The sequence below is a fragment of the Gracilinanus agilis genome, chromosome 2, assembly GCF_016433145.1.
Source record: "Gracilinanus agilis isolate LMUSP501 chromosome 2, AgileGrace, whole genome shotgun sequence".
NCBI lineage: Eukaryota > Metazoa > Chordata > Mammalia > Didelphimorphia > Didelphidae > Gracilinanus > Gracilinanus agilis.
This window is the reverse complement of record NC_058131.1, coordinates 269400226-269424723: the sequence shown is the minus strand read 5'-3', so window position 1 is coordinate 269424723 and position 24498 is coordinate 269400226. Positions and strand designations below refer to the sequence as shown.

Genomic DNA, 24498 nt, shown 5'->3' with positions numbered 1-24498 from the left:
TCACCTCACTGTTGGACTATTGCAATAAACTTTCATTTGGTGTCCATGATTCAAGTTATTCCCTCCTTCAGTTCATCCTACACCTGTCAAAATAATCTTCCTAAAATACAGATCTGACCAGGTCACCAAATACCCCATTTAGTAAATCCTAGTGGTTCATGACCTTCAGCATCAAATATAAAATCCTTTATTTTGTCTTCAGACGCTTAATAACTTGACTCATTCCTGCCTTTCCAGTCTTCTCACACCTCATCTACAGCCCTGTTATTCCACAGTCCAGTGACACATCTCCTTGCTGTTCCTTGAACACTTCCTAACACTAGGCATAATCCTTTCCCTTCTCATTGCCAACTCTTGGCTTCCCTGGCTTCCTTCAGGTTCCAGCTATAAATCTCTTCCCTCTACAAGAAGCCTTTTCCAATCCCCCTTAATGCCTGCTAGTTTATACCATCTATGTCCTGTTTGTAAATGATTGTTTGCATATAGTCTCCTCCATTAGATTGTGATCTCCTTGAGAGCAAGGATTGTCTTTTGCTTCTCCTGTATCCCCATTGTCTACCCCCATTACCTGACACATGGTAGGCACTTATTAAATTCATGTTGATTGACTATATTCTGTGATACTCTCTGTCCATTTTTATATCATGAACTCTTCCCCATCCATAGCTGTGAAACTTAATTTTTTTCCTTATGCTTCTAATTTGCTTATGATGTCAAATTTTTTCTAAATCATATATCTATTTGGAGATTGACAATTGATGTCTATCTTGGCAATTGGTGTGAAATATTCTAACTTCCTCCATTTCCTTTCCTCACTCTCCTAGGTGGGGAGCAACATCTGGGAAGTAGGTATAAGTCTTGAAAAATCTTTGCCTAAAATATTCAAGTATGTTTATCTCTTCATTTATGAGTGTAAGGTATATCTTCTCCATCAGTCTTACCATCCACAATATGTCTACAATTTAGAAATGGAAATATTACCATTTAGGACAAGATATACTCAAATACATATCTATAAATTATAAGCTCATAAAGGCCAATCAAAGCCAAGGAATAAAGGAAAATAAAATGGAAATTTTATACAATTTGATATTTTCATAGGTAAGCAAGCATTTGTTTTTGTCAGAGAATAGTAGGCTTGAAGTCTAAACCCAAAAGGAAAGTATATTTTTTCTATAAATCCACTAAAATCTGATTATTGCTAGGAGTAAAATCTCACCCTGCAATTTAGAGCTAAAAGGGACATTGGATGTCATTTCTTCAATCCTTCATTTCACAGATTAGGAAACAGAAGTAGAAAGAGGTGAATTAGCCAGAGTAAAACAGATTTTAGTAAATAGCAGTTGGGAAGAGATTTGAAGGATACAAAGCATACAAAGAACTGGAAAATAACTTGAAATAAAGAGATTAATTTAGGGTTTTAGGAATATAAAAGAAACATTTGAACTATTTGTTCCTTGAATATGACATTTTGTCTTCCATATCTGTGCCCGTGCACAGATTAGAGGCCTCCCTCTCATGTACAAGGGCTGCCCCTCCCGGTTTTTGATGCTCTTGCCCTACTGAAATGTCTTTACATGTACTTTAGAGATATTTATCCATATGCATGTCATTGCCCACTCCCCATTCCCTTGAAAGAGATTATCATATTTTTTAACTCTTTATTTTGTTTTTGCTTTTTGCATGATAGGTGCGTGCTTAGTATTTGTTGAATTGAATTGATAGAGGGCAAGGTCAATGTCATTTGTATGTAGAGTGTAAAATAATGTGACATATTAACGGATTTCAGTGTTAGAAATTATTTCAAAAGATATCCACTCCAACTAGTACCTGAAAAGGTACAATCCTTTTCTACAGTATTTCTGATAAAGTCATCCTGCTTTTCCCTGAAGTCCTTTCTTGAAGGGGAACCTCTTGCCTTCCAAAGCATTACATCTCCTTTTTGGACATCTCTAATTCTTAGAAAGTTTTTCATTCCACTGAGCACAAATCAGCTTATCTTCAATTTCTACCCATTCTCCTAAATACTTCCACTTCATTGAAAGTCAGATTTTCTGGCATTTGTTTTTTAGTCATTTCAGTCATGACCAGCTCTTTGTGATCCCACTTGGGGTTTTCTTGGCAAAGATACTGGAACATTTGCCATTTCCTTCTCCAGATGATTTTATAGATGAGGAAACTGAGGCAAACAGGATTAAGTGACTGGCCTAGGGTCACACAGCTAGTAAGTCCCTAAGGCCAGATTTGAACTCGGGAAGATGAGTTTTCCTGACTCTAGGCTCAGCACTCTATCCACAGTTCCACCTAGGGGTATTCAAAGAAGGCTACTACCTCTAGTGTGAGGATTTGCTGAGCCCTTTTTCAGGGCTGTTCATCCATCTCTGGTGTCCATCTTTTACCCAACTCTCACTTGTGGCTCCAAGGTGCAGCACCCCAATAAAGCTGTCTTTATTATGAACCAAGGGTATACCAGGTAACTGAAGAGCCTCAATCCTGTCGATGTATTAGGGGGCTGTCTACCCCAAGCATGTAAAGACTTCCCCTGGCAGAATGAGCAGATGAGAACAGTTTGTTCCAGTGGCCATGAAGACAGCTAAGGCAGGTGCTATGGTGTACCTAGAGTTTGATAGACATTGAAGACACTGAATCCTGGACTATCTCCAGTCATCCTGACTTCTGTCTCACCACTGAACTTGGATGACTCTGAAAGAGAGAGCATTCTGCCTCACCTAAATCCATTTCGTGTGCTAGTCAGGACATCATCACCTGTGATGTCACTGGTCCTCTGCAAAAATAAAAGAAGAATGACAACAATCTTTTGCTTCTAGTTCTGCCAGATAGGGCCAAGCAGAGCAAGACTGCTCTTTCTATATGGCAGCCCTTCCAGTATTTGACTATAGCTATCAGATCCCTTCTAAGTCTTCCCTTTTCCATGTAATTCTCTTAACTAATATTTGTATCATAGAGTTTCCAGTGCCTCCAGCATCTAGATCACCTGCTTCTGGACATATTCCAACTTATTAATCTCCTTCTTAAAATGTGGCCATAAAAACATGGCTCTTATTCATTATCTTTTATGCTTATTTCAACATTTTTATAAATATATGATCTCTTTAATATCGATACATCTTCTGTCAGTATAGCTATATCATTCCTTCTCATCTGGTATGATTCTTTTCTATGTCTTTCCATAGATCCTCCATAGAGTTCATACTGCAAACCCTGGAGACCATCCTCTGTTGTGTTTTTTTTAAATAGTTTCTCAGTAGTGCAGCACACAGATTATCCATTTGTTAACCCTTATCCATGCTTTATTAGCAGCCTACTTTTGCATGTTTTGTTGTTGCCTTTTATAGCTCTTATTGTGCATTAATCATTGTTGGCAGGATCTTACACCTTATATCCATCATATGTCTTTCTATTGACATTTGCATCACCTGTAGTTTTTATCTTAATGTTCTCTTATTGACAACTGTGTAACAAAGCCAGGAGAATATTTGTGTTATGGATGTGATTTTATGATAGCCACAGTCCTTGGTCATTGAAAGCACTGCATATGAAATAAAGAATGTATATCTAATAAACTTTATTTAGTAATGGACTATTAGAAAACAGACTGCTAGCCTCATGAGATACTGGTAAGGAACCAAGAGTAAAATCACAAAGAAAATACTCCTATTTCTTTATGGAATATAAAGACCATTCAGAGCAGCAGAAACATCTGGCATTAGGACTGACTTAGAAAGTCATCTAGCCCAGGACTGAAACTGTGATGGGCTTCTGTTTCAGAGGAATGATCAAGAGACCTAATGGACTGATGATTCAGTGCAAAAGAATGTCGTTCTGAACAGAGAGAGAAAGAGAACGCGCAGAATAGCTTACTGCCTCCTGGGTGCCAAGGCAGAGGTGGGACAGGAAGGGCAAAGGATATCCTGAAGAATGTGAGGGAGTTTCCACGTATTGTAGTCCATGTGGGAACCTGGGACCCTGGGAGGAGGGAGCCTGGAAAGGCTCAAGGCTGTTTGGAGGATGGAAAAGACAGCAAAGGGAGGGGTCAACCCAGGGGATCTTCTTTGAGGTGGTTTAGATGCCACATATGAATGAGGCAAGGAGACAGCAGTTACTAAAGAACCAAAAGAGAGGGGCATTTAGTGTGTGACCAGTACAGAAAGAGACTTGTTTTGAAGCCTGAGAAAGCACATATCTGGATAGTCATACATCTTGTTAAATAAATGAAAATCCAGCCTTCTTAGTTTAAAAAAAATCAGTTAGTGGGCTTCTGATATGTCAGTCACAAGAGTTCTAGATCACAGATTTCAGAATTGGGAGAAATCTTGGAGATGATCTTGTTTTGTCTTCTCATTTTATAGATAGACAAAAGTTCATAGAATAGGATGTGCCTTCCCCAAGGTCATCTTCAGGTAGTGAGTGTCAGCACCATGGCATGGATCTCTTTACTTATATTCCAGGGATCTTTTCAGGACAGCTTGGTGGCACAGTGCCAGGAATCAGGAAGACCAGAGTTCCATTTTGCCCTTAGATACTTCCTAGTTGTATGACCATGGGCAAGTCACTTATCCACTCTCTTTCTCAGTTCCTCAGCTGTAAAATGGGGATAATAATAGCACCAACCACCCAAGGTTGTTGTTGTTAGGATCAAGTGAGGTAATATTTGTAAGTTAGCACAGTACCTGGCACCTACTAGGAACTTAATAATTCTTCTTCTCTTCCATATATTATGCTTACTTCCTTGAAACATAGTCATTGTCCTCAAAAATTTTCAGCATTTCCTATCGCCTAGAGCAGTGATGGGCAAACTTTTTAAAGAGGGGGACAAAGGAAAGGAAATGCTCATCTGTCAGTCTGTTTCTAAGGCAACTCTTCTGAAGTTTCATTGTATTGTATCCTACTCATTGTATTTGTCAAATTAGGAATAATGTCACTTGGCTGGATAGAACATTTCAGGGGGCTGCATCTGGCCTGCGGGCTGTATGTAGTTTGTCCATCATTAGCCTAGAGCATAAAATATATACTTCTTAGTCTGGCATTTAAGACCCTGTACAATCTGGGTCCCACTAACCTTTCCAGCCTTATTTTATATTATTCCTCTTCATGAAATTTATATTCTAGCTATACTGGGCTGTTGGGTGTTGGCTAAACTCTATACTCTGCCTTCTGTCCCTATGCATTTGCACAAGCTTTCCCCTTTTCCTAGAATGCATTTCTTTCTTATCTCTGCCTCTTCCAGACCCATCTCAGACATTGTCTTCTCCATGAAATTTTCCTTAATTTCTCCCACCTTCGTGTTATTGTTCTGTCACTTATTAATTTTCCTTAATGTCAAAGATCTGTGATTTGAGGATTGTGTGAACTTTGCACCAATGCTGATTACAACCTATCTATAACTTAGTAAATAAGTCTTAGGGAGTTGCCTGAGCCTCTGAGGTTAAGTGACTTGCCCATGGTCACATGGCTAATATATATTACAGCAGGACTTGCTAACTCTATGTATTCACTACACAATGCTACCTCTCAATTTTCTTTATACTATCATTGTTTGTGTATATATTATGCCACTCCTTTCCTCCCTTCCCCCAGCAGAGTATGAGCTTCTTGAGGGCAGGGACCATTTCCATTTTCATCTTTGTAGCCCATGCACAGTCTAATACCTTTTGCATATTAGGTATTTAATAAATTTTTTGAATTAAGCTGAATTGGAAGGAAGAATGAACATAGGGCAAGAAGGATATAAATCTTCTGGAACTAAGAAGTAAACTTGATCTCCATTGATTCTGTTCTGCCCATTCTTACACATAACAAAGTTTTACAAGATTTGAGTGTAATAGCTTGGTCTTCTCATTGCCTATTTTAATACCTTCAATTCCTTTTTCTTCTCTAATTGCTACTGCTAGTGTTTCTAGTACAGTATTAAATAATAGAGGTGATAATGGGCATCCTTTTTTCACTCCTGATCTTATTGGGAAGGCTTCTAATTTATCCCCATTACAGATGATGCTTGGTGATGGTCTTAAATATATACTGTTTAGGGGCAGCTGGGTAGCTCAGTGGATTGAGAGCCAGGCCTAGAGACGGGAGGTCCTAGGTTCAAATCCGGCCTCAGACACTTCCCAGCTGTGTGCAAGTCACTTGACCCCCATTGCCTACCCTTACCACTCTTCCACCTATGTCAATACACAGAAGTTAAGGGTTTAAAAATTAAAAAAAAAAAAAAATATATATATATATATATATGTATATATATATATATATATATACTGTTATTTTTAGGACAGGTCTTTCTATTCCTATACTTTCTAGTATTTTTAGTAGGAATGGGTGTTGTATTTTGTCAAAGGCTTTTTCTGCATCTATTGAGATAAACGTGATTTTTTTGTTGGTTTGCTTGTTGATTTGGTCATTTATGTGGATGGTTTTCCTAAAATTGAACGATCCTTGCATTCCTGGTATAAATCCCAACTAATTGTAGTGAATAACCCTTGTGATCACTTGCTGGAATCCTTTTGCTAGTATTCTATTTAAGATTTTTGAATCTATGTTTATTAAGGAGTTTGGTCTGTAGTTTTCTTTCTCTGTTTTTGATCAGCCTAGCTTTGGAATCAGTACCATATTTGTGTCATGAAAGGAATTTGGTAGAATTCCTTCTTTGCTTATTATGTCAAATAGTTTGTGTAGTATTGAGATTAGTTGTTCTTTGAATGTTTGATAGAATTCACTTGTGAATCCATCTGATTCTGGGGATTTTTTTCTTAAGGAGTTCGTTGATAGCTTGTTTAATTTCTTTTTCTGATATGGGATTAAGTATTCTATTTCTTCTATTAATCTAGGCAATTTATATATTTTTAAAATTTTCATCCATATCACCTAGATTGCTATATTTATTGCCATATAATTGGGCAAAATAGTTTTTAATGATTGCCTTAATTTCTTCTTCATTAGAGGTGAGGTCTACCTTTTCATCTTTGATATTGTTAATTTGGTTTTCTTCTTTCCTTTTTTTATTGGATTACCCAGTACTTTATCTATTTTATCTGGTTTTTTTCAAAATACTTGCTTCTAGTCTTATTTATTAATTCAATAGTTCTTTTGTTTTCAATTTTATTGATTTCTCCTTTAATTTTTAGGGTTTCTAATTTAGTTTTTATCTGGGGGCTTTTAATTTGTTTTCTCTCAATTTTTTTAAATTTACATGCCCAATTCATTGACCTCTGCCCTCCTTAATTTGTTAATATATGCACTCAAGGATATAAATTTTCCCCTGACTACTGCTTTGGCTGCATCCCATAGATTTTGATAGGATATCTCATCATTGTTTTTCTCTTCAATGAAATTATTGTTTCTATGATTTGTTCTTTAACTAACTTATTTTGGAGAGTCATATTATTTAATTTCCAATTAATTTTTGATTTGCCTCTCCATGTACCCTTACTAATTATTATTTTTATTGCATTATGATCTGAAAAGGTTGATTTATTATTTCTGCTCTTTTGCATTTGTTTGCCATGTTTTTATGCCCTAGTACATGGTCAGTCTTTGTGAATGTACCATGTGCTGCTAAAAAGAAGGTGTATCCCTTTTTGTACCTATTTATTTTTCTCCACATATCTATTAACTCCAATTTTCTAAGATTTCATTCACATCTCTTACCTCTTTGTTATTTATTCTTTGGTTTCATTCTGATAGAGGCAGGTTCAGGTCTCCCACTAGTATAGTTTTACTATCCATTTTCTCCTTAAGCTCCAATAGTTTCTCTTTCAAAAATTTGAATGCTATACCATTTGGTGCATACATGTTGAGTACTGATATTTCCTCATTATCTATACTGCCTTTTGTCAGGATGTAATTACCTTCCCTGTCTCTCTTAACCAGATCTATTTTTACTTTGGCTTTGTCAGATATCATGATTGCGACTCCTGCCTTCTTTTTCTCAGTTGATGTCCAATAGATTTTGCTCCAGCCTCTTATCTTTACCCTGTGTGTGTGTGTGTCTACCTTCCTCGTGTGTGTTTCTTGTAGACAACATATGGTGGGATTTGGGTTTTGTAAATATTAAAAATGATAGATGCTGGTATAAATATATATTAGTATTTTAATTAAAGCCATGCTGATAGATAAAATCATTAGACCACGCGCTTGTAAGCATTCAAAACTGCCGCCTCCAGAAGCGCCTACTCGCCAAAGAGACCACTCCCTCCTAACCCAGGAGATTTAAGCTCTCCCCTGCGTCAAGACGTCGGAGACGGAAATCAGTTGGACCATGTTGGATCACGGGAAATGTAGTTTTATACATTTCCCAAATTTCACTTTTTACAATTCCCCGTGAGGTCCGGCAAAAAAAAAAGGTTAGTCCTTTTTTCTTCGCTGGACCTGTAAAAATAAACAACTTCTAAATTTTTCAGGAATTTGGGGATAAAGAAATAGATGAACAAATGGTTAAAATTAGACGCATTGACAAAAAACCAATTTGGGGGCTGTCCCCCACCGGCATAACAGTGTACAATTAAAACAATACATACAACTCAATTTCAACTCCCCATAGTTCAATCAACTGCACCCCAAAGTTCAATTTTTGGTCTTCATGGTACAGTGAAGGCTTTTCAGACATCTTCATGTGTCCTCACCAAACAAATTCGTCATCTGGATTCTGGGGAGATGGCAAGATCCTTATCCTGAAATTATTCTCAAAAGAATTTAAACCTGGGGGCAGCTGGGTAGCTCAGTGGATTGAGAGCCAGGCCTAGAGACGGGAGGTCCTAGGTTCAAATCTGGCCTCAGATACTTCCCAGCTGTGTGACCCTGGGCAAGTCACTTGACCCCCATTGCCTACCCTTACCACTCTTCTGCCTTGGAGCCAATACACAGTATTGACTCCAAGACGGAAGGTAAGGGTTTAAAAAAAAAAAAAAAAAAAAAAAAAAAAAAAAAAAGAATTTAAACCTTACATTATAGATTACAAAACATACATTTTCTTCTAAGATTTTATATAATTCCCCGTGAAATTACTCCTAAAAGAGTTAAATATACATATATTTTTACATTATCGAATTTTAAAAACTTAACAGATATCCCCGTGAGGTAAATCTTAAACACACCTTTTTTCTAAAAAAGGGTATCTCAGGTCAGGTAAGGATGAGTGGCTGAGTCCTGGGGGTTATATGAAGTCAATTGGCAAAATAAAAAGAATAAAATTCAAGAAAAAAGAAGAAAACATTAACTTGTAAATGTAAAATGTGCAAAAATCTAGGGAAAATAAACTTAGACCTTTGAATGAAGGCCTAATTAAAGTGAATTCAGCAGTGTGCAATTACCCATCCAGGGCCAGGACTTAAGGAAAATGTCTCTCTCTGATCTGACTTATCATCAGCTTTTTAGGGAAGTGAGCCAAATAAATAACCAATCTTAGGTGCTTTCTAGGAATCTAAGTCGAGGGGACCCACATCCTCTAAAGTTTTAGAAAAGACTGGGACTCCAGGACTCAAACCCCAATTTCCACGCCCTAAAGTATTGGCATAGAACTGCTATTTTGCAGATCTTAGTCAGTCAAGTCTCTGACCATGTGCTTTCTTAGCACTATTAATGGCTTTCATATTCCCTTCTGGAATCAGAGAGGCATTTAATTCACAGTCCTATAGGCTCAGGTATTGCTGTAGAATCAGAAAAAGGATAAATAATGATTATATATGTACTTCCAGTACAAGATGAGAAAAGGGGAAAATCAATTTCTCTCATTAAAAAAATTGTTTTAAAATCAAAAATATATATATAGCTTAGAACTAGAAGGGTTGTTACCCAAAAATGAGGTTTTCATTCTGTGAGTGTAAATGGATCTTACAAAAGCAGATTCACAATGCACATTCAAATAGAGTACCATTATTTCCAATAGCACATTTTAAAACAATAAACAGTGATGTTTAAAATCATATACTTGTTACAACCTGTAACCCTTGGCAAATGCTGTTATTGCTTCCATAGCAAAATGTGATATTTAAAAAAGAAACCTTCTGGTATAATCATCCTCAGATAAGAATATACAGGAGCTCCTTGGCTTCCTGTTTTAAAAAATCCTGGATAGGAAATGCTTCTACCCATTTAAGGCAATAATATCTCTTATAATAAAATATATAAAAGCTTTATCCTTTAAGACAACAATTCTTAAGGATTTAAAGTAAAAGTTAAAAAAGATCTCTTGTAAAATTACAAGGTAATTTTTAAAGCATGGAAACTTTCAAGGTTCTTTGCAATTACCAAGGCAGAATAAATTTTAAAAGACATGTGCTCTATAAATCCAATAGTATCAGGTCAACAAGCTGGTCAAAACGTCTTACCAGTTCTAATAGATTTTTCTCATTATTTGGGAGTTACAATAAAATCATAAACAGAATTAATCTAGCAGCAACAAACTACATTAACTTAAAATGATTCAGCGCAACATGAAAATCAACGAAATAAGCAAGATTAATTTACAAAAGTAATTAGCAATATACAGTAAGATACAGTCTCTTTAAAACAGAAATAAAGCTCATTCAGTTCCGAGGTTTTAAAAGTTCACCCCTGGTTTCAATTTAAGGTTCTTTTGATTGAGTTCTGCTGAGTTTAAGGTTTTTTTTTTTTTTCAAGTTCAAAGTTCTGATCAGGTATGGGGGTGAATATTTCTTCCCCTGAGTTCAGTTTTTAATCACAAGCAAGTCTGAATAGGCCATTCGGCCTGATTAAGGGTAAACGCTAGGTCCACGTGGTGTCGGGTCATTGGGCTCAGGGCTAGAGAAAAACTTAAAGTCAGTTTTGTAAAAAATCCCACGTAGAGCTTGTGTGGGTGGCCAAATTAGGTCTTTAGAGAAAACACGTGGAAGGCTATAATGCAGGCCATTACCAAACCAAGAGAGGGGGTAGCGGGGACAATACCAAATCCTAAGGAGTAGTGGTGGAGGTCTCCAAAGATCTCGGCAAAAGCAGCAGGTCATCTCTGTCGGGGCTCGGGGTTCTAGGCTGGAAGCGGTCAGGATCAGCAGCATCAGCAGCATCAGCGGCAGGAATGGAGATCAAGTCAGGAGATCGCCAGTAGGAATGGAGATCAGTGGCAGAGACAGTCTGGCTAGGCTCCGGGATTCTATCAGAGCCAGCAAGGGCCACCAGGCCCGGGGCATTGAGCAAAATAATTAGCAGCCCTGCAGCCATTAAAGCCATTGTCTCTCTTCCCCGTGAAATAGCCTCTAGGCTGGGGAAAATCAGGAGAGGACTGGGCGAGGAAAAAAATCGCTTCTGAGACTCGGGGTCCCAGAGCCACATGGCTTCTTCTTAGGCTATCTAGAAAACTGAGAATTCTATTTCCAAACTTCTGGTTGCCATAATTGTAAATATTAAAAATGATAGATGCTGGTATAAATATATATATTAGTATTTTAATTAAAGCCATGCTGATAGATAAAATCATTAGACCACGCGCTTGTAAGCATTCAAAACTGCCGCCTCCAGAAGCGCCTACTCGCCAAAGAGACCACTCCCTCCTAACCCAGGAGATTTAAGCTCTCCCCTGCGTCAAGACATAGGAGACGGAAATCAGTTGGACCATGTTGGATCACGGGAAATGTAGTTTTATACATTTCCCAAATTTCACTTTTTACAGTTTCTAATTCACTCTGCTATTTGCTTCAGTTTTATGGGTGAGTTCATCACATTCACATTCAGAGTTATGATTACCACCTGTTAAGATTAAAAATGATAAAGACTGAGGAGCATGAATCATGTAACCATGTTAAAAATGAATATTAATAAATGTTTAAAAAAATGATAAAGACTGATATAATAATAGAAATTAGTAGTTTAATTAAAGCCATGCCGATAGAGACAAATCATTAGGCCACACGCCTGTCAGTATTTAAACTGCCGCTTCTGCCATTTTTACCTTTTGTATCTCCCGCACCAGGTAGCTAAAAAGAGACCGCCCATCCTCCCTCCAGGAGTCTTATCCCCTCTATTACATCATCACGCTTCCTGTCTGCCTCCATTTTATGAGAGGAATCATGGGAAATGTAGTTTCATAGTCCCCACATGTCCATAGAGAGTCTGCTAGACACTTCCCAATAGCACTTCCCGGAATTTAAAACAAACACACCTGTGTATTCCCCAACATTTTGATTTCCTCTCCTAGTCCTGTCCTTTCTTCTTTCACTATTTCCTTCTACACCAGTGTTTAAGCAATGGGGAGACCAAGCTATCACTCTTTGCAGATGATATGATAGCCTACTTAAAAGAATCCTAGAGAATCAACTAAAAAGCTAGTAGAAATAATCAACTACTTTAGCAAAGTTGCAGGATACAAAATAAACCCACATAAATCATCAGCATTTCTATATATTTCCAGCACATCCCAGCAGCAAGAGTTAGAAAGAAAATTCCATTTAAAATCACCCTAGACAATCTATCTGCCAAGACAAACACAGGAATTATATGAATACAACTACAAAACACTTTCCACACAATTAATATTAGATCTAAACAATTGGAAAAACATTAATTGCTCATGGGTAGGATGAGCTACCATAATAAAAATGATAATCCTACCTAAATTAATTTACTTACTTACTGCCATACCTATCAAACTACCAAGAAACTTTTTTACTGAATTAGAAAAAAACTATAACAAGGTTCATTTGAAAGAACAAAAGATCAAGAATATCAAGGGAAACAATGAAAAAAAAAATGTGAAGGAGGGGGACCTAGCAGTACCAGATCTTAAACTGCACTATAAAGCAGTGGTCATCAAAACAATTTGATACTAGTTGAGAGACATAAGGGAGGAACAGTGGAATAGACTTAGGGTAAATAACTTCAGCAAGACAGTGTATGATAAACCCTAAGAACCCAGCTTTTGGGACAAAAATCCACTATTTGACAAAAACTGCTGGGAAAATTGGAAAACAGTATGGGAGAGATTAAGTTTAGATCAACATCTCACACCTTACACCAAGATAAATTCAGAATGGGTGAATGACTTGAATATAAAGAAGGAAAGTATAAGTAAATTAGGTGAACATAGAATAGTTTAACTGTCAGATCTATGAGAAAGAAAAGATTTTAAGACCAAGCAAGAGTTAGAAAATACTACAAAATGTAAAATAAATAATTTTGATTACATTAAATTAAAAAGGTTTTGTACAAACAAAACAATGCAATCAAAATTAGAAGGGAATTAACAAATTGGGAAAAAAATCTTTATAACAAAAACATCTGACAAAGGTCTAATTACTCAAATTTATAAGGAGCTAAATCAATTGCACAAAAAAGCAAGTCATTCCCCAATTGATAAATGGACAAGGGACATGAATAGGCAATTTTTAGATAAAGAAATCAAAACTATCAATAAGCACATGAAAAAGTGTTCTAAATCTCTTATAATTAGAAAAATGCAAATCAAAACAACTCTGAGGGTACCACTTCACACCTAGCAGATTGGCTAAAATGACAGCAAAGGAAAATAATAAATGTTGAAGGGGGTGTGGAAAAATTGGGACATTAATATGATGCTAGTGGAGTTGTGAATTGATCCAACCATTCTGGATGGCAATTTGGAACTATGCCCAAAGGGCTTTAAAAAACTCTACCTTTTTTTTTTTTTTTTTTAATTTTAAACCCTTAACTTCTGTGTATTGACTTATAGGTGGAAGATTGGTAAGGGTAGGCAATGGGGGTCAAGTGACTTGCCCAGGGTCACACAGCTGGGAAGTGTCTGAGGCCGGATTTGAACCTAGGACCTCCTGTCTCTAGGCCTGAAGACTCTACCTTTTGATCCACCTATACCAATGATGGGCAAACTGTGGCCTGCGGGCCAGATGCGCCCCCCCCCCGAAATGTTCTATCCAGCGGAGTGACATTATTCCTAATCTGACGAATACAATGAGTAGGATACAATACAATGAAACTTTGAAAGAGTTGCCTTAGAAAAGATACTGACAGATGAGCATTTCCTTTCCTTTGGCCCCCTCTTTAAAAAGTTTGCCCATCACAGAGCTATACCATTGCTGAATTTATACCCCAAAGAGATAATAAGGAAAAAGACTTGTACAAAAATATTTATAGCTGCACTCTTTGTGGTGGCAAAAAACTGGAAAATGAGGGGATGCCCTTCAGTTGGGGAATGGCTGAATAAATTGTGGTATCAGGTAGTGATGGAATACTATTGTGCTGAAAGGAATAATGAACTAGAGGAATTTCATGTGAACTGGAATGACCTCCAGGAATTGATGAAGAATGAAAGTAGCAGAACCTTATGCACAGAGACTAATACACTATGGTACAATGGAATGTAATGGACTTTTCTACTATCAGCAATGCAATGATCCAGGACAATTCTGAAGGACTTATGAGAAAGAACACTATTCACATCCAGAGAAAGAACTGTAGACGTAGAAATACAGAAGCAAAACAACTGCTTGATCACATGGGTCGATGAGGATATGATTGGGGATGTAGACCCTAAATGATCACCCTAATGCAAATATTAATAATATGGAAATAGGTCTTGATCAATAACACATGTAAAACCTAGTGGAATTGCTCATTGGCTACAGGAGAAGGTTGGGAGGAGGGGAGAAAAAGAACATAAATCATGTAACCATGGAAAAATATTCTTAATTAATTGAAGTTTTTAAAATCACAAATTTAAAAAATTATTTGGGTGTGATATTTTGGCCAATGAAAATCCTTTACATAATTTTACTTGTCTTTGTCTTCTTTTGGCCCTCTATCCTTACTTCTACGCACCTTTGTATAGCATTTTTCTATTAAAGAAAAATCCTTGGGCCACCAAGAAATTTGTTTCCTGGTCTGAATCGGAGTCTGGAGCTTGAAGACAACTTCTCACCTTTCCATCACAGTAGGAATCTAAAGAATGCTAGTTGATGGCCCTGGCCACATTCCACACATTCAGACTTTGTTTGCACTTGTGAGAAGGTAGGGTAGGGAGCCTGATTATAGGATCCTCCAAGATTAATGTCTCCTTCACCATCAGGGTTTGGTTGTCACTAATCTACTGTACCTTGCATGGGGAATCTGCATAACCCAAAATGTTTTCAGAAAAAAGCCTCTTTCACTGATCTGAAATCATACTACTCATTGCAATTAGGATTTGTACCCAGCCATTAGGGAAGGGATGTGGCTTTACTGAAATACAGCCTGTAGAAAACCAGAAAGCTGCTCTTGGATGCCTAAGGTCAATGCCACTGAAGTCCGAGGTTGACAGCATCTATACTGCATTCACTACAACTTTATGAAGCAATATTTTGTGGAAAGTTTTTGTACCTTGTATCCCATACTAAATATTGCTACTTTTGGCAGAGGGTAAGGGAGTGTTATTATTTTGTTGTTTTTCAGTCATGTCCTAACTTTGTGGTCCCATTTAGGGCTTTTTGGCAAAGATGCTAGAGTGGTTTGCCATTTCCTTATTCAGCTCATTTTATAGATGAGAATACTAAGGTAAAAAGGGTAAAGTGACTTGCCCAAGGTCACACAGCTAGTAAGTATCTGAGGTTAGATTTGAATTTGTGTCTTCCCAACTCTGGACTCGGCACTCTAACCATTGCGCCACTCAGCTACCCCCCAAATGTTACTTCCTGGAAAATGAAGCAATTTTACTTTAACTATCCTCAGACAATTGCTCTCAAGCAAACTGTGCAACTCTAAACCACATTGTTATCCTGATGTCAACATATAAAATATACATGACTTGGAAGCATTTTAGATAGAATAGCAGAAAACAAACCAAAGCTGTGAAGAACTGAAAGAAAATTTTAAATAAGATGGAACTAAACCCTATAATGAAGTGAGTATAAAAGCTTTTATAATAAAGGGGGTAAAATACAAAATGGATATTTCAAATCCACAGAAAATGGTGATAACTGGGACCAATGGTCCCTCTTAAATATTAAAACAGCAAGAATTATAAAGAAGGGATTCAGAAATCAACAGTAGAGAAGATTTAAAATGCTGAAAAAATTGGATTGATGGGGCCAAGTTTTAAAAAGTTGGATTACCTGGTCAGAAGAAAAAGCTTGAGAGATAATTCAATACCAATCTATAATTTGCATATCTATTCCATTCCGAGAATTACCCCCTCCACCAGGAAGGACCTTTTCACCTCCCACCTAGATCATAGTATAGTTTTGGTCACCACACTTCAGAACAAGAACGGACCTGAAATCAAGTCCAGGAAAGGGCAGCCTCAGTGATCCTATTCTCTTGTCACTTCTCTCAAGACCTTCCCAGGGATTATTGTCCATCATATCAAATTCCTTAGTAGGCTATAAAGTCTTTCCCAAACTGCCTTTTCTTCCCTTCCCCCTCCCCACCATAGTCTTCTTACCCTCAGTTCTCTTAATTCCCCTTTTGCATTCTCTTCACCCTTGTGCTTTCTGGATATTCCATCATACCTAGGATCATTAGAAAATCAATTTAGAGCTTGGAGGAGCTTCGGAGGTCATTTAGTCTAGTCCCTTCATTTGATAAGTGAGAAATATAAGGATAAGAAAGCTGTGTCCTATTTAAGGTCCCACAGATAATAAGCAGAGGAACTCTGATTCTAACCTAGTCCTCTGACATTAAACTAAGGCTCTTTCTAATGTGGCAACTCATTGCAAAATACTTTTGAACTTGTTTACACCTCCATGCTTTCCCTCTCTCATCTAAGTGGAATATCATATGCCAAATCCTCAACTTAGAATACTCTCTCTCTTCTTTTTATTAATTTAAAACCTTTCCCTCCTTAAAAATCTGCTCAAAGGACACCTGTTCTGTGTACCCTTCCTTGGTTAGCCCCACTCGGTTCTTATCACTTTACTCCTTGATTTTCCTTGGCACTGATGTGCAGAGTTTGTACCATGATAGTTTGTTCTTGATTCAATGGGCAAATTTTCAGCTTTTTCCATCTGTATTGATCCTTTCTCCATATTCAACTGTAAGGCACTTAGGAGCCAGAACCATATTCTGTATTTTCCTTCAATGCCCATTCAGAGTTTGGAAGATCCTGCATAGATCATTTCATCCAGCCCTCTCATTTCACACATGAGGGGACCAAGACCCAGAAAAGTGGCAGGATTTAGCCAAGGTCACACTATATTCTGCATAGAGTAGGTTCTTGTGTTTTGAGTAACCGACAAAAAGTACAGGATGGATTTTGCTTTTTCTAGCAGTTCCCTTCCCCTACAACCTGTGTGGTCTCATTACTTCTACATGTGGTATCATGCATTCATGTTTTTTTCTGAGCTGAGAAGGAGCAGGAGGAGGAGATATGGAAAAAGAGAAGAGAAAGATAAAAAGGGAAATGGAGAGAGAGAGAGAGAGAGAGAGAGAGAGAGAGAGAGAGAGAGAGAGAGAGAGAGAGAGAGAGAGAGAATATCTTTCTTGCTTGATAAGAGTGGGAATGAGTAGGCCAGTGAAGACCAAAGCAGTGGGGAAAGTCAAAGAAAAGAAGAAAGGAGAACAAAGGAGATTTGTTTTATGACCCCTTATATGAGAAAATACTAACAACGGTTTCAGTTCCCTGGTACTATCAGGAAGATTAAGGAGAAACATATGAAGGATGTCATTGGAAACCTACATATATCAAATACCATCCCTGTGTATTATTTAATCCCAATTTCTGTCTACATAAATGACTTATAAAACATATGCTGTATTTATGAATTGTGGCAATGACTCATTCAGGGTTTTACAGAACATTGGAGAAAAGCTGAAAAGCGAAGATATGCTGNAGAGAGAGAGAGAGAGAAAGAGAGAGAGAGAGAGAGAGAGAGAGAGAGAGAGAGAGAGAGAGAGAGAGAGAGAGAGAGAGAATATCTTTCTTGCTTGATAAGAGTGGGAATGAGTAGGCCAGTGAAGACCAAAGCAGTGGGGAAAGTCAAAGAAAAGAAGAAAGGAGAACAAAGGAGATTTGTTTTATGACCCCTTATATGAGAAAATACTAACAACGGTTTCAGTTCCCTGGTACTATCAGGAAGATTAAGGAGAAACATATGAAGGATGTCATTGGAAACCTACATATATCAAATACCATCCCTGTGTATTATTTAATCCCAATTTCTGTCTACATAAATGACTTATAAAACATATGCTGTATTTATGAATTGTGGCAATGACTCATTCAGGGTTTTACAGAACATTGGAGAAAAGCTGAAAAGCGAAGATATGCTGTCATCAGTGGAGCTTTTCTTACTGTAGACCTTGTAAGGTTGTACTCATACTCCATATTGTCCTTGTGTACTTCTAGTGGGAGCACTTGGAGAATTTCATAAATGCAAAATAGTTATTAGGATCCTGAGCATGTGAGCCTCTGTTCCAAACCATGAGACAGTCTGATATCATGATACTTATTAGAGAGCCTTTAGTTTTCAGATAGGGGTCACAGTGCACCTTTGACATCCAGTTTGGTAACTTATCTTTTTAGCCAGCTGCAGACAGAAAGGTCTGCTTCAATGTTGCTGTATATAGCAATAAAAATAATTTCATAAAAAAGTTCCTCTATTACAATCTCCCCTTTTGATTTAAAAAAAAACTCACCAAGCTTGTTAAACTTCATCTTCTTTAATTCCAGAATGCTTCCTACTCCTTTTCTTTTTCAGAACATGGTAGGGGAGAACTTATGGCTTCAGGAACAACTGATCCAGCTGCTGATCACTTACTGTGATGCTACCACAGCTGCCCAGTGGGCTCTGTACTACCACCTTCCCGATGAATCTTTGCCTGCCAAAGTCACTGAGAAGATGCATGAACTCCAACACCAGGAGAGGTGAGGCTCTTATCTCACTCTGCTTTTGTCTTGTGGCAAACACAAGGCTGTCCTGAAAGTAAACATTAGATCTTGAGTCTCCAGAAGCCCACTGCTTCACTCATACTTTTGTCAAGTTAAATCTTTTCAGTTCACTGAAGCAACTATTTCCATAATAGGCTTTGGCTTCTTTAGATAGATATATTATCTCACTTAACTGTGTAAAGGATTCTTCCAGGGCATCAGAAAATTGCCTAGGCTCTCTCAGCATCCTAGATGCCACTTTTGCTGTCTTTGTGAACCAAATTGTGGTTTGAAAAAAGGTAAAACATTTTAAATGGAATAGCTTAGGCTGGCCTCTAAGATTAGCAGTCTTCTTGTTCTCAGAACTAAGGAGGTTGAATATATTCTGCCTTTCCTTTTGATTCTTATTTTCCTTGTTCTTCTTAGAGCCTGTGTTTTGATGTGATTAAAACTAGAAAAAAAATACTAAAATGTTTACTCTGTTTAGCAATAGCAGTGTCTGGGCAGTGGGAGAGTTTTGTAAGATGTAGCCTACAGAGGTAGGTATTAGGGGAGAATTTTGGAAACACTGAAGTGACTATGCATTTGAGTGTAGAAACTAGGATATCTATTTGGAAAGTAAGGTGAGAAGAGTTGTATTAGCAAGTAGAGTAGTTGTACATGTTAGGGGATTCTGGAGTAGAACAAAAAACTGAAAGAGGAGAGGATCCAGTCTGGCCATCGAACTTGGCAGGGAAACAGTTAGGGTGGGCCATTAGGAAGAGATGAAAGTACTTGGATGGACTAACCAACAGTGGTTCCATGCATCAAGATTAGTGCTAGGGGGCAACTAGGTGGTTCAGTGGATTGAGAATCAGGCCTAGAAACAGGAGGTCCTGGATTGAAATTTGGCCTCAGATACTTCCTCACCAGGTGAACCCTGGGCAAGTCACTTAACCCCCATTGCCTAGCCCTTACCACTCTTCTGTCTAGGAACTAATACATAGTATTGATTCTAAGACTGAAGGGTTTTAAAAAAAAAGAGTAGTGCTATAAAAAATGATGTGGAAGATAGTTTCAGAAAAACCTAGGAAGGCTTATATGAACTGATGCAAAGTGAAATGAGCAAAACCAGGAGAACATTGTATGCAATAACAACAGTATTGTAATGATAATCAACTGTAAAAGACTTACCTACTATGAACAATAAAAAGATCTAAGCCAATTCAAAAAGACCCATCATGAAAAATGCTATTCTCCTCCAGAGAGAGAACTGATGAACTCTGGGTGCAGATAGAAGTATATTTTTTTACTTATTTTTCTTACCTTTTTTTGTAACATGACTAATATGGAAATTGTTTTGCATGATTTCACATATGTAATCAATATATTGCTTCCCTTCTGAATAAGAGGGAGAGACTAGATGGAGGGAACTCAAAATTTTTAAATGAATATTAAAAATAAATAATAAATTGGAACAGCTAGTTGGCTTAGTGCCTAGACAGCCAGAGCTAGGTATTGGAGGCTCCTAGGCAAATGTGGCCTCAGACACGTCCTAGCCGTGTGACCCTGGACAAGCTACTTAATCCCAATTGTCTAACCCTTACCACTCTTCTGCCTTAGAACTGGTACTTAGTATTCATTCTAAGACTGAAGGACTTTGAAAATAAACAAATAATAAATTCATTTTAAGGTTATTTGAAAATGGTTAACAAGGTAAATAAAAATATATCAATAAAAAGAGCAGCAAAACTGGTTTTTCAATATGTATAAGAAATAATTCATATGCTTAAAGTCATCATTTTAAAAATTGCAGAATTAAAAAGGCTTACCCAAAGCATAAAATACTGCCAACTGCCTAATAGTCATCCAACTTCTACTTTCAAATAAGCCCTGAGCTATAGCTCCAAATTCGAAAGTGATCTCTAATCATCCTGAAACCTGAAGGTCCCTACTAACCAGACCTGATAGCCAAGGAGACACTAAATTAAAGGACTCCTCTTTTAAAAGGAAGGCCTTATATTAGATTTGACCAGTGGAGCTTGGGCTTCTCTAATGAAAAGAGATTAAATTCATAGGCATGTAGGAATTTAGGAGCTCTTTCGTTAGGCTCTCAATCAGACACTGGGAAGACCCTGGAGAGCAGGGGATATGAAATTTTACATCTTAATGAAGTGTTTTACACTATCATTAACTTAGGCAACTCATGTGCCATCCTACTAAGCTCTCACTAGACTCTCTGTTGTAGAGAGAGAGAATATATTTGAAAAAGCACAGCTTGGAAATCCTTTTTTTGGATAACTAACATTCTCTGCTGCTTTACTAGCCAACCTAGCTCCCCTAGGTTTATTTTATGACTTGCCAATCTATTGCTTTCCTTCCAGGCCCCACCATCTCTGATCCACCTCTTTTTCTTACTCTCACTCATCTCTCATGCACCTTATCCTCATGTGACTGGGTCTGAGTCTAGGTCTGTAACTCCTCACTAGCTGAGTTCTGTTCTCCATGGTCTCATTTGCCTTTAAGACTTTGTCAGCCTTCAAATGACTGGCCAGAGAACCCATTGAACAATACTGTTCATCTTAACCTTAAATCTTATTTGCTGACATTTAATAAAAAGAAATAGATCAGGAGAGAGCTGCAAGAAGAGTGTGGAAATGTTGATGGAATAGCGAATGAGATGATTCTTTAACCCTAAAACTATAGTTGCCATGAATAGTAATACCCACCAAGGGACAAGTGTTGCTCAGTTCAGTATTTTATTTTCTTTATGTTACAGGGTAGAAGAGACTAAGGAAAGTACCTATGATTCTAAAATGGACAAAAAGAATGATTATTATTATCAACTACCCATAGCCAGAGAAAGAATTCACTTCCTGCATACTTGGGAAGAAGTGGATAAGTGCAAGGATGTGATCCTCCAGGTAAGCCATTCTGCAGACCACAGCAAAGCTCCCCCTAGACACTTGAATAGCATGGGAACCACAATGAAAGCACATGCTAAGATCTTATATTTTTATCATCGTTTCTCTCTTGCCCAAATGCTAAGGATGCAGAAAGAAAGAAAATTGATGAATGCATATACTTTCAAACTCATAACCTGGTAGAGTTATAGAAAGCACCTTTCTATGACTGACAGAACTGGGCAGGGGCTTCAACAAGATATTTCTTGGATGAGGCAGATCCTTGTTAGCTCTATAATGAAAGAAGTCCTTGCTGTATTTGTCTATGGGGCATGTTCCATGCAGGATTCCTGGAAGAGGAGTGGCATCATTCCTCAAACATATCTTAATATGATATTTTTTCAAGTTATAAAGAAAATCTCTGAATAAATACAAAAATTAATTCTCACCTACAACTGCAGTTTGCTTTTTGTTAGCTTTACAGTGGATGTTTCTAATTGCAAATGCCCTAAGGTAAAGGGATTTTAACTTTGCCAAACTCTTTATGGAGTCTGTACCACAAAACACTCTGCTTCAAGGCAGATCCTGTTTTTGTGCAGATCCAGGCATCCTTTGATATTATACTGAGGAATCAGAGCCCCTTCTCAGAATAATCAAAATACATAGGGTTTCTATAGATTGAAATATCAGAATATTCCAAAAGAAGAGAGTTCACAGACCTTAGATTAAGAACCTCTGACCTCAGTGGTGCCCAATCTGTGCCACAGTACCAACAAAAATTAGCTGGGAACAGAAAACAAAAACAGAAACCTTTATGGGGTTGACTTTTGATATTTTTTGGTTGACTTTTGATGGTTTTTAATACAAATTTGTTCATCAGAATCCATTTACATTTTAACTAAGTTTTCTCTTCTGTTCTGCATTAATAAAGTCTTGAATAGGATGGTGCAAGGGAGGAGATGTTTTTCCTGTGTTCCCATTTATGTGGAGTGATATTTTGGTGATTAGTTTCCCCAGGGTGTCACCAGTTATCTCACCAATTATCTCAAAGCTATTCTCAAAGTACCATTAACTTTAATTCCCTTTAATTTAAAAGTAAATACTGGTAGATGCTGTAGTGGAGTTTCCAAAGGAGATGTTGCTAAACCAAAAGAGGAAACTATAAGATAGCTGCCATTGTTGTGGTAATCCTATTTTTAAACTGGTACAAACCTCATCAGACTCCTTCTTACCCTATTCAATACTTGGTGCCTATTGTGGTAGCTGGGCATAGCTATCTGATAGAAGTTATTTCTGTTGACTCTACGGAGTTCAGCTTGTGGAGATATGACCTGGCTAACAGGCCCCACTGAGATATAGTGAAGTCTCCCTTGTTCAGAGAAGTGGCTTTGACTTTACCTCAAAATCTAATGTTGCTCTTGTTGGCTTTTCCTAATACTGCTCCCTTCCTACTTCCACCACATCAGCTGGAGGACCCTTTTGTCCCTACCTGACCCTCCTGGCTTCCAGTTTAAAGTTTTTGTATAATAATGGAATTCATTATAGAAATAACTCTGAGTTCTTGAAGGCTGTACCAGCAAAGTATATAATCTCTGACTAGTCCTAATGTGCCGGAAGCACTTTGAGGAGGACCCTGGCAGTAAACTGCCTGTCCATTGTCCAAGTACTTGCCTAGTGAAATTCACAGCCATTCACCAAGTTAATAATTGGGTGGTAAATGTTTACACCTCAACCACTCACAGCCTCCCACCATTTATTAAGGTGTAGGTTGCATCAGTGGAAAGAGAACCACACCAATGAAATCATTCCTTTTATATACTGTTCCATATGCCCTGTTGTCAATGTTCCAAATAGTCTGCATCTTCGTTCTCTCCCTCCCCTTTTCCCTCACTCAGCTGCTGTCCCTGAAGAAACAAAGGAAACTGCATAGGAATCAGGACCATTTTGTCCTTTTCTGTTTCATCTGTTGAATAGCCCCTGGGGATAGTCTAAAGACCATCCCTAACTAAGCCAATCCTTGGAAAGCCAACACAGTCCATCCTTGGAACCATTCTCAAAGCCTTTCTAGTATGCTAGAACCTTGCAGAGTTTGCATTCTTCTTGTATACAGTGCCATGGACTTTTTGGAGGAAAAGCATTATAGATATCATTAGTGGGAAGTCAGTTGATAAGTGCCTGCTGGCTCCATGGAACCCTGGGTAGGAATTTCCCTTTATTTCTGACTGTTCTCTTCAGACTCTGTTTTGTCTCTGGGCAAGCAGCCTGGCCAGGTAGTCGGCATCGATATGGAGTGGAGGCCCTCCTTTGGACTGGTGGGGAGGCCTCGGGTGTCTGTGCTGCAGATTGCTACTAAGGAGCACGTGTACCTGCTGGACCTATTGCAGTTTTCAAAACTGGACAAGGAAGAGAAGGAAAAGGAGCTTTGTCATTTCATCTGGAACCTCTTTTCGGAACCATCTATTACAAAACTAGGTGATGATAGCCCTAGGGATTGCACTCTGTTTAGCTTTATATTAGCGTTTTCCCTCTTTATTTCCTGAAAACTCCCCAGCTTAACTTACTATCCAAGTAACTATCTATCTATCTATCTATCTATCTATCTATCTATCTATCTATCTACACGCTAACTTAACTTACTATCTTTTACTTTTCTCATCTTCCCTAGCCACCTACTCCTGATCCCTAGGCTTGTACCTATTTGATTGGATAGATAGTATAAGAGTATCTTTTCCTGGCTATAAAGGAAGAATAAATAGATAAGTATAGTCTGGCATGTTCTCAAGACTGGCCATTCATTTACTGAAGAAAATCTGTTTT

General features: G+C 37.8%; 1 protein-coding gene across 1 annotated transcript in view; it reads left to right on the top strand.

The window, feature by feature from the left end:
* The window catches only part of EXD3 (exonuclease 3'-5' domain containing 3), a 269262-nt gene that overhangs the window by 55171 nt on the left and 189593 nt on the right, over positions 1-24498 (top strand). The window contains exons 10-12 of the mRNA XM_044659662.1: positions 18630-18796; positions 21558-21702; positions 23943-24153. Of these exons, the coding sequence (XP_044515597.1) occupies positions 18630-18796; positions 21558-21702; positions 23943-24153 (523 nt within the window). The remainder of the gene's footprint in view (positions 1-18629; positions 18797-21557; positions 21703-23942; positions 24154-24498) is intronic.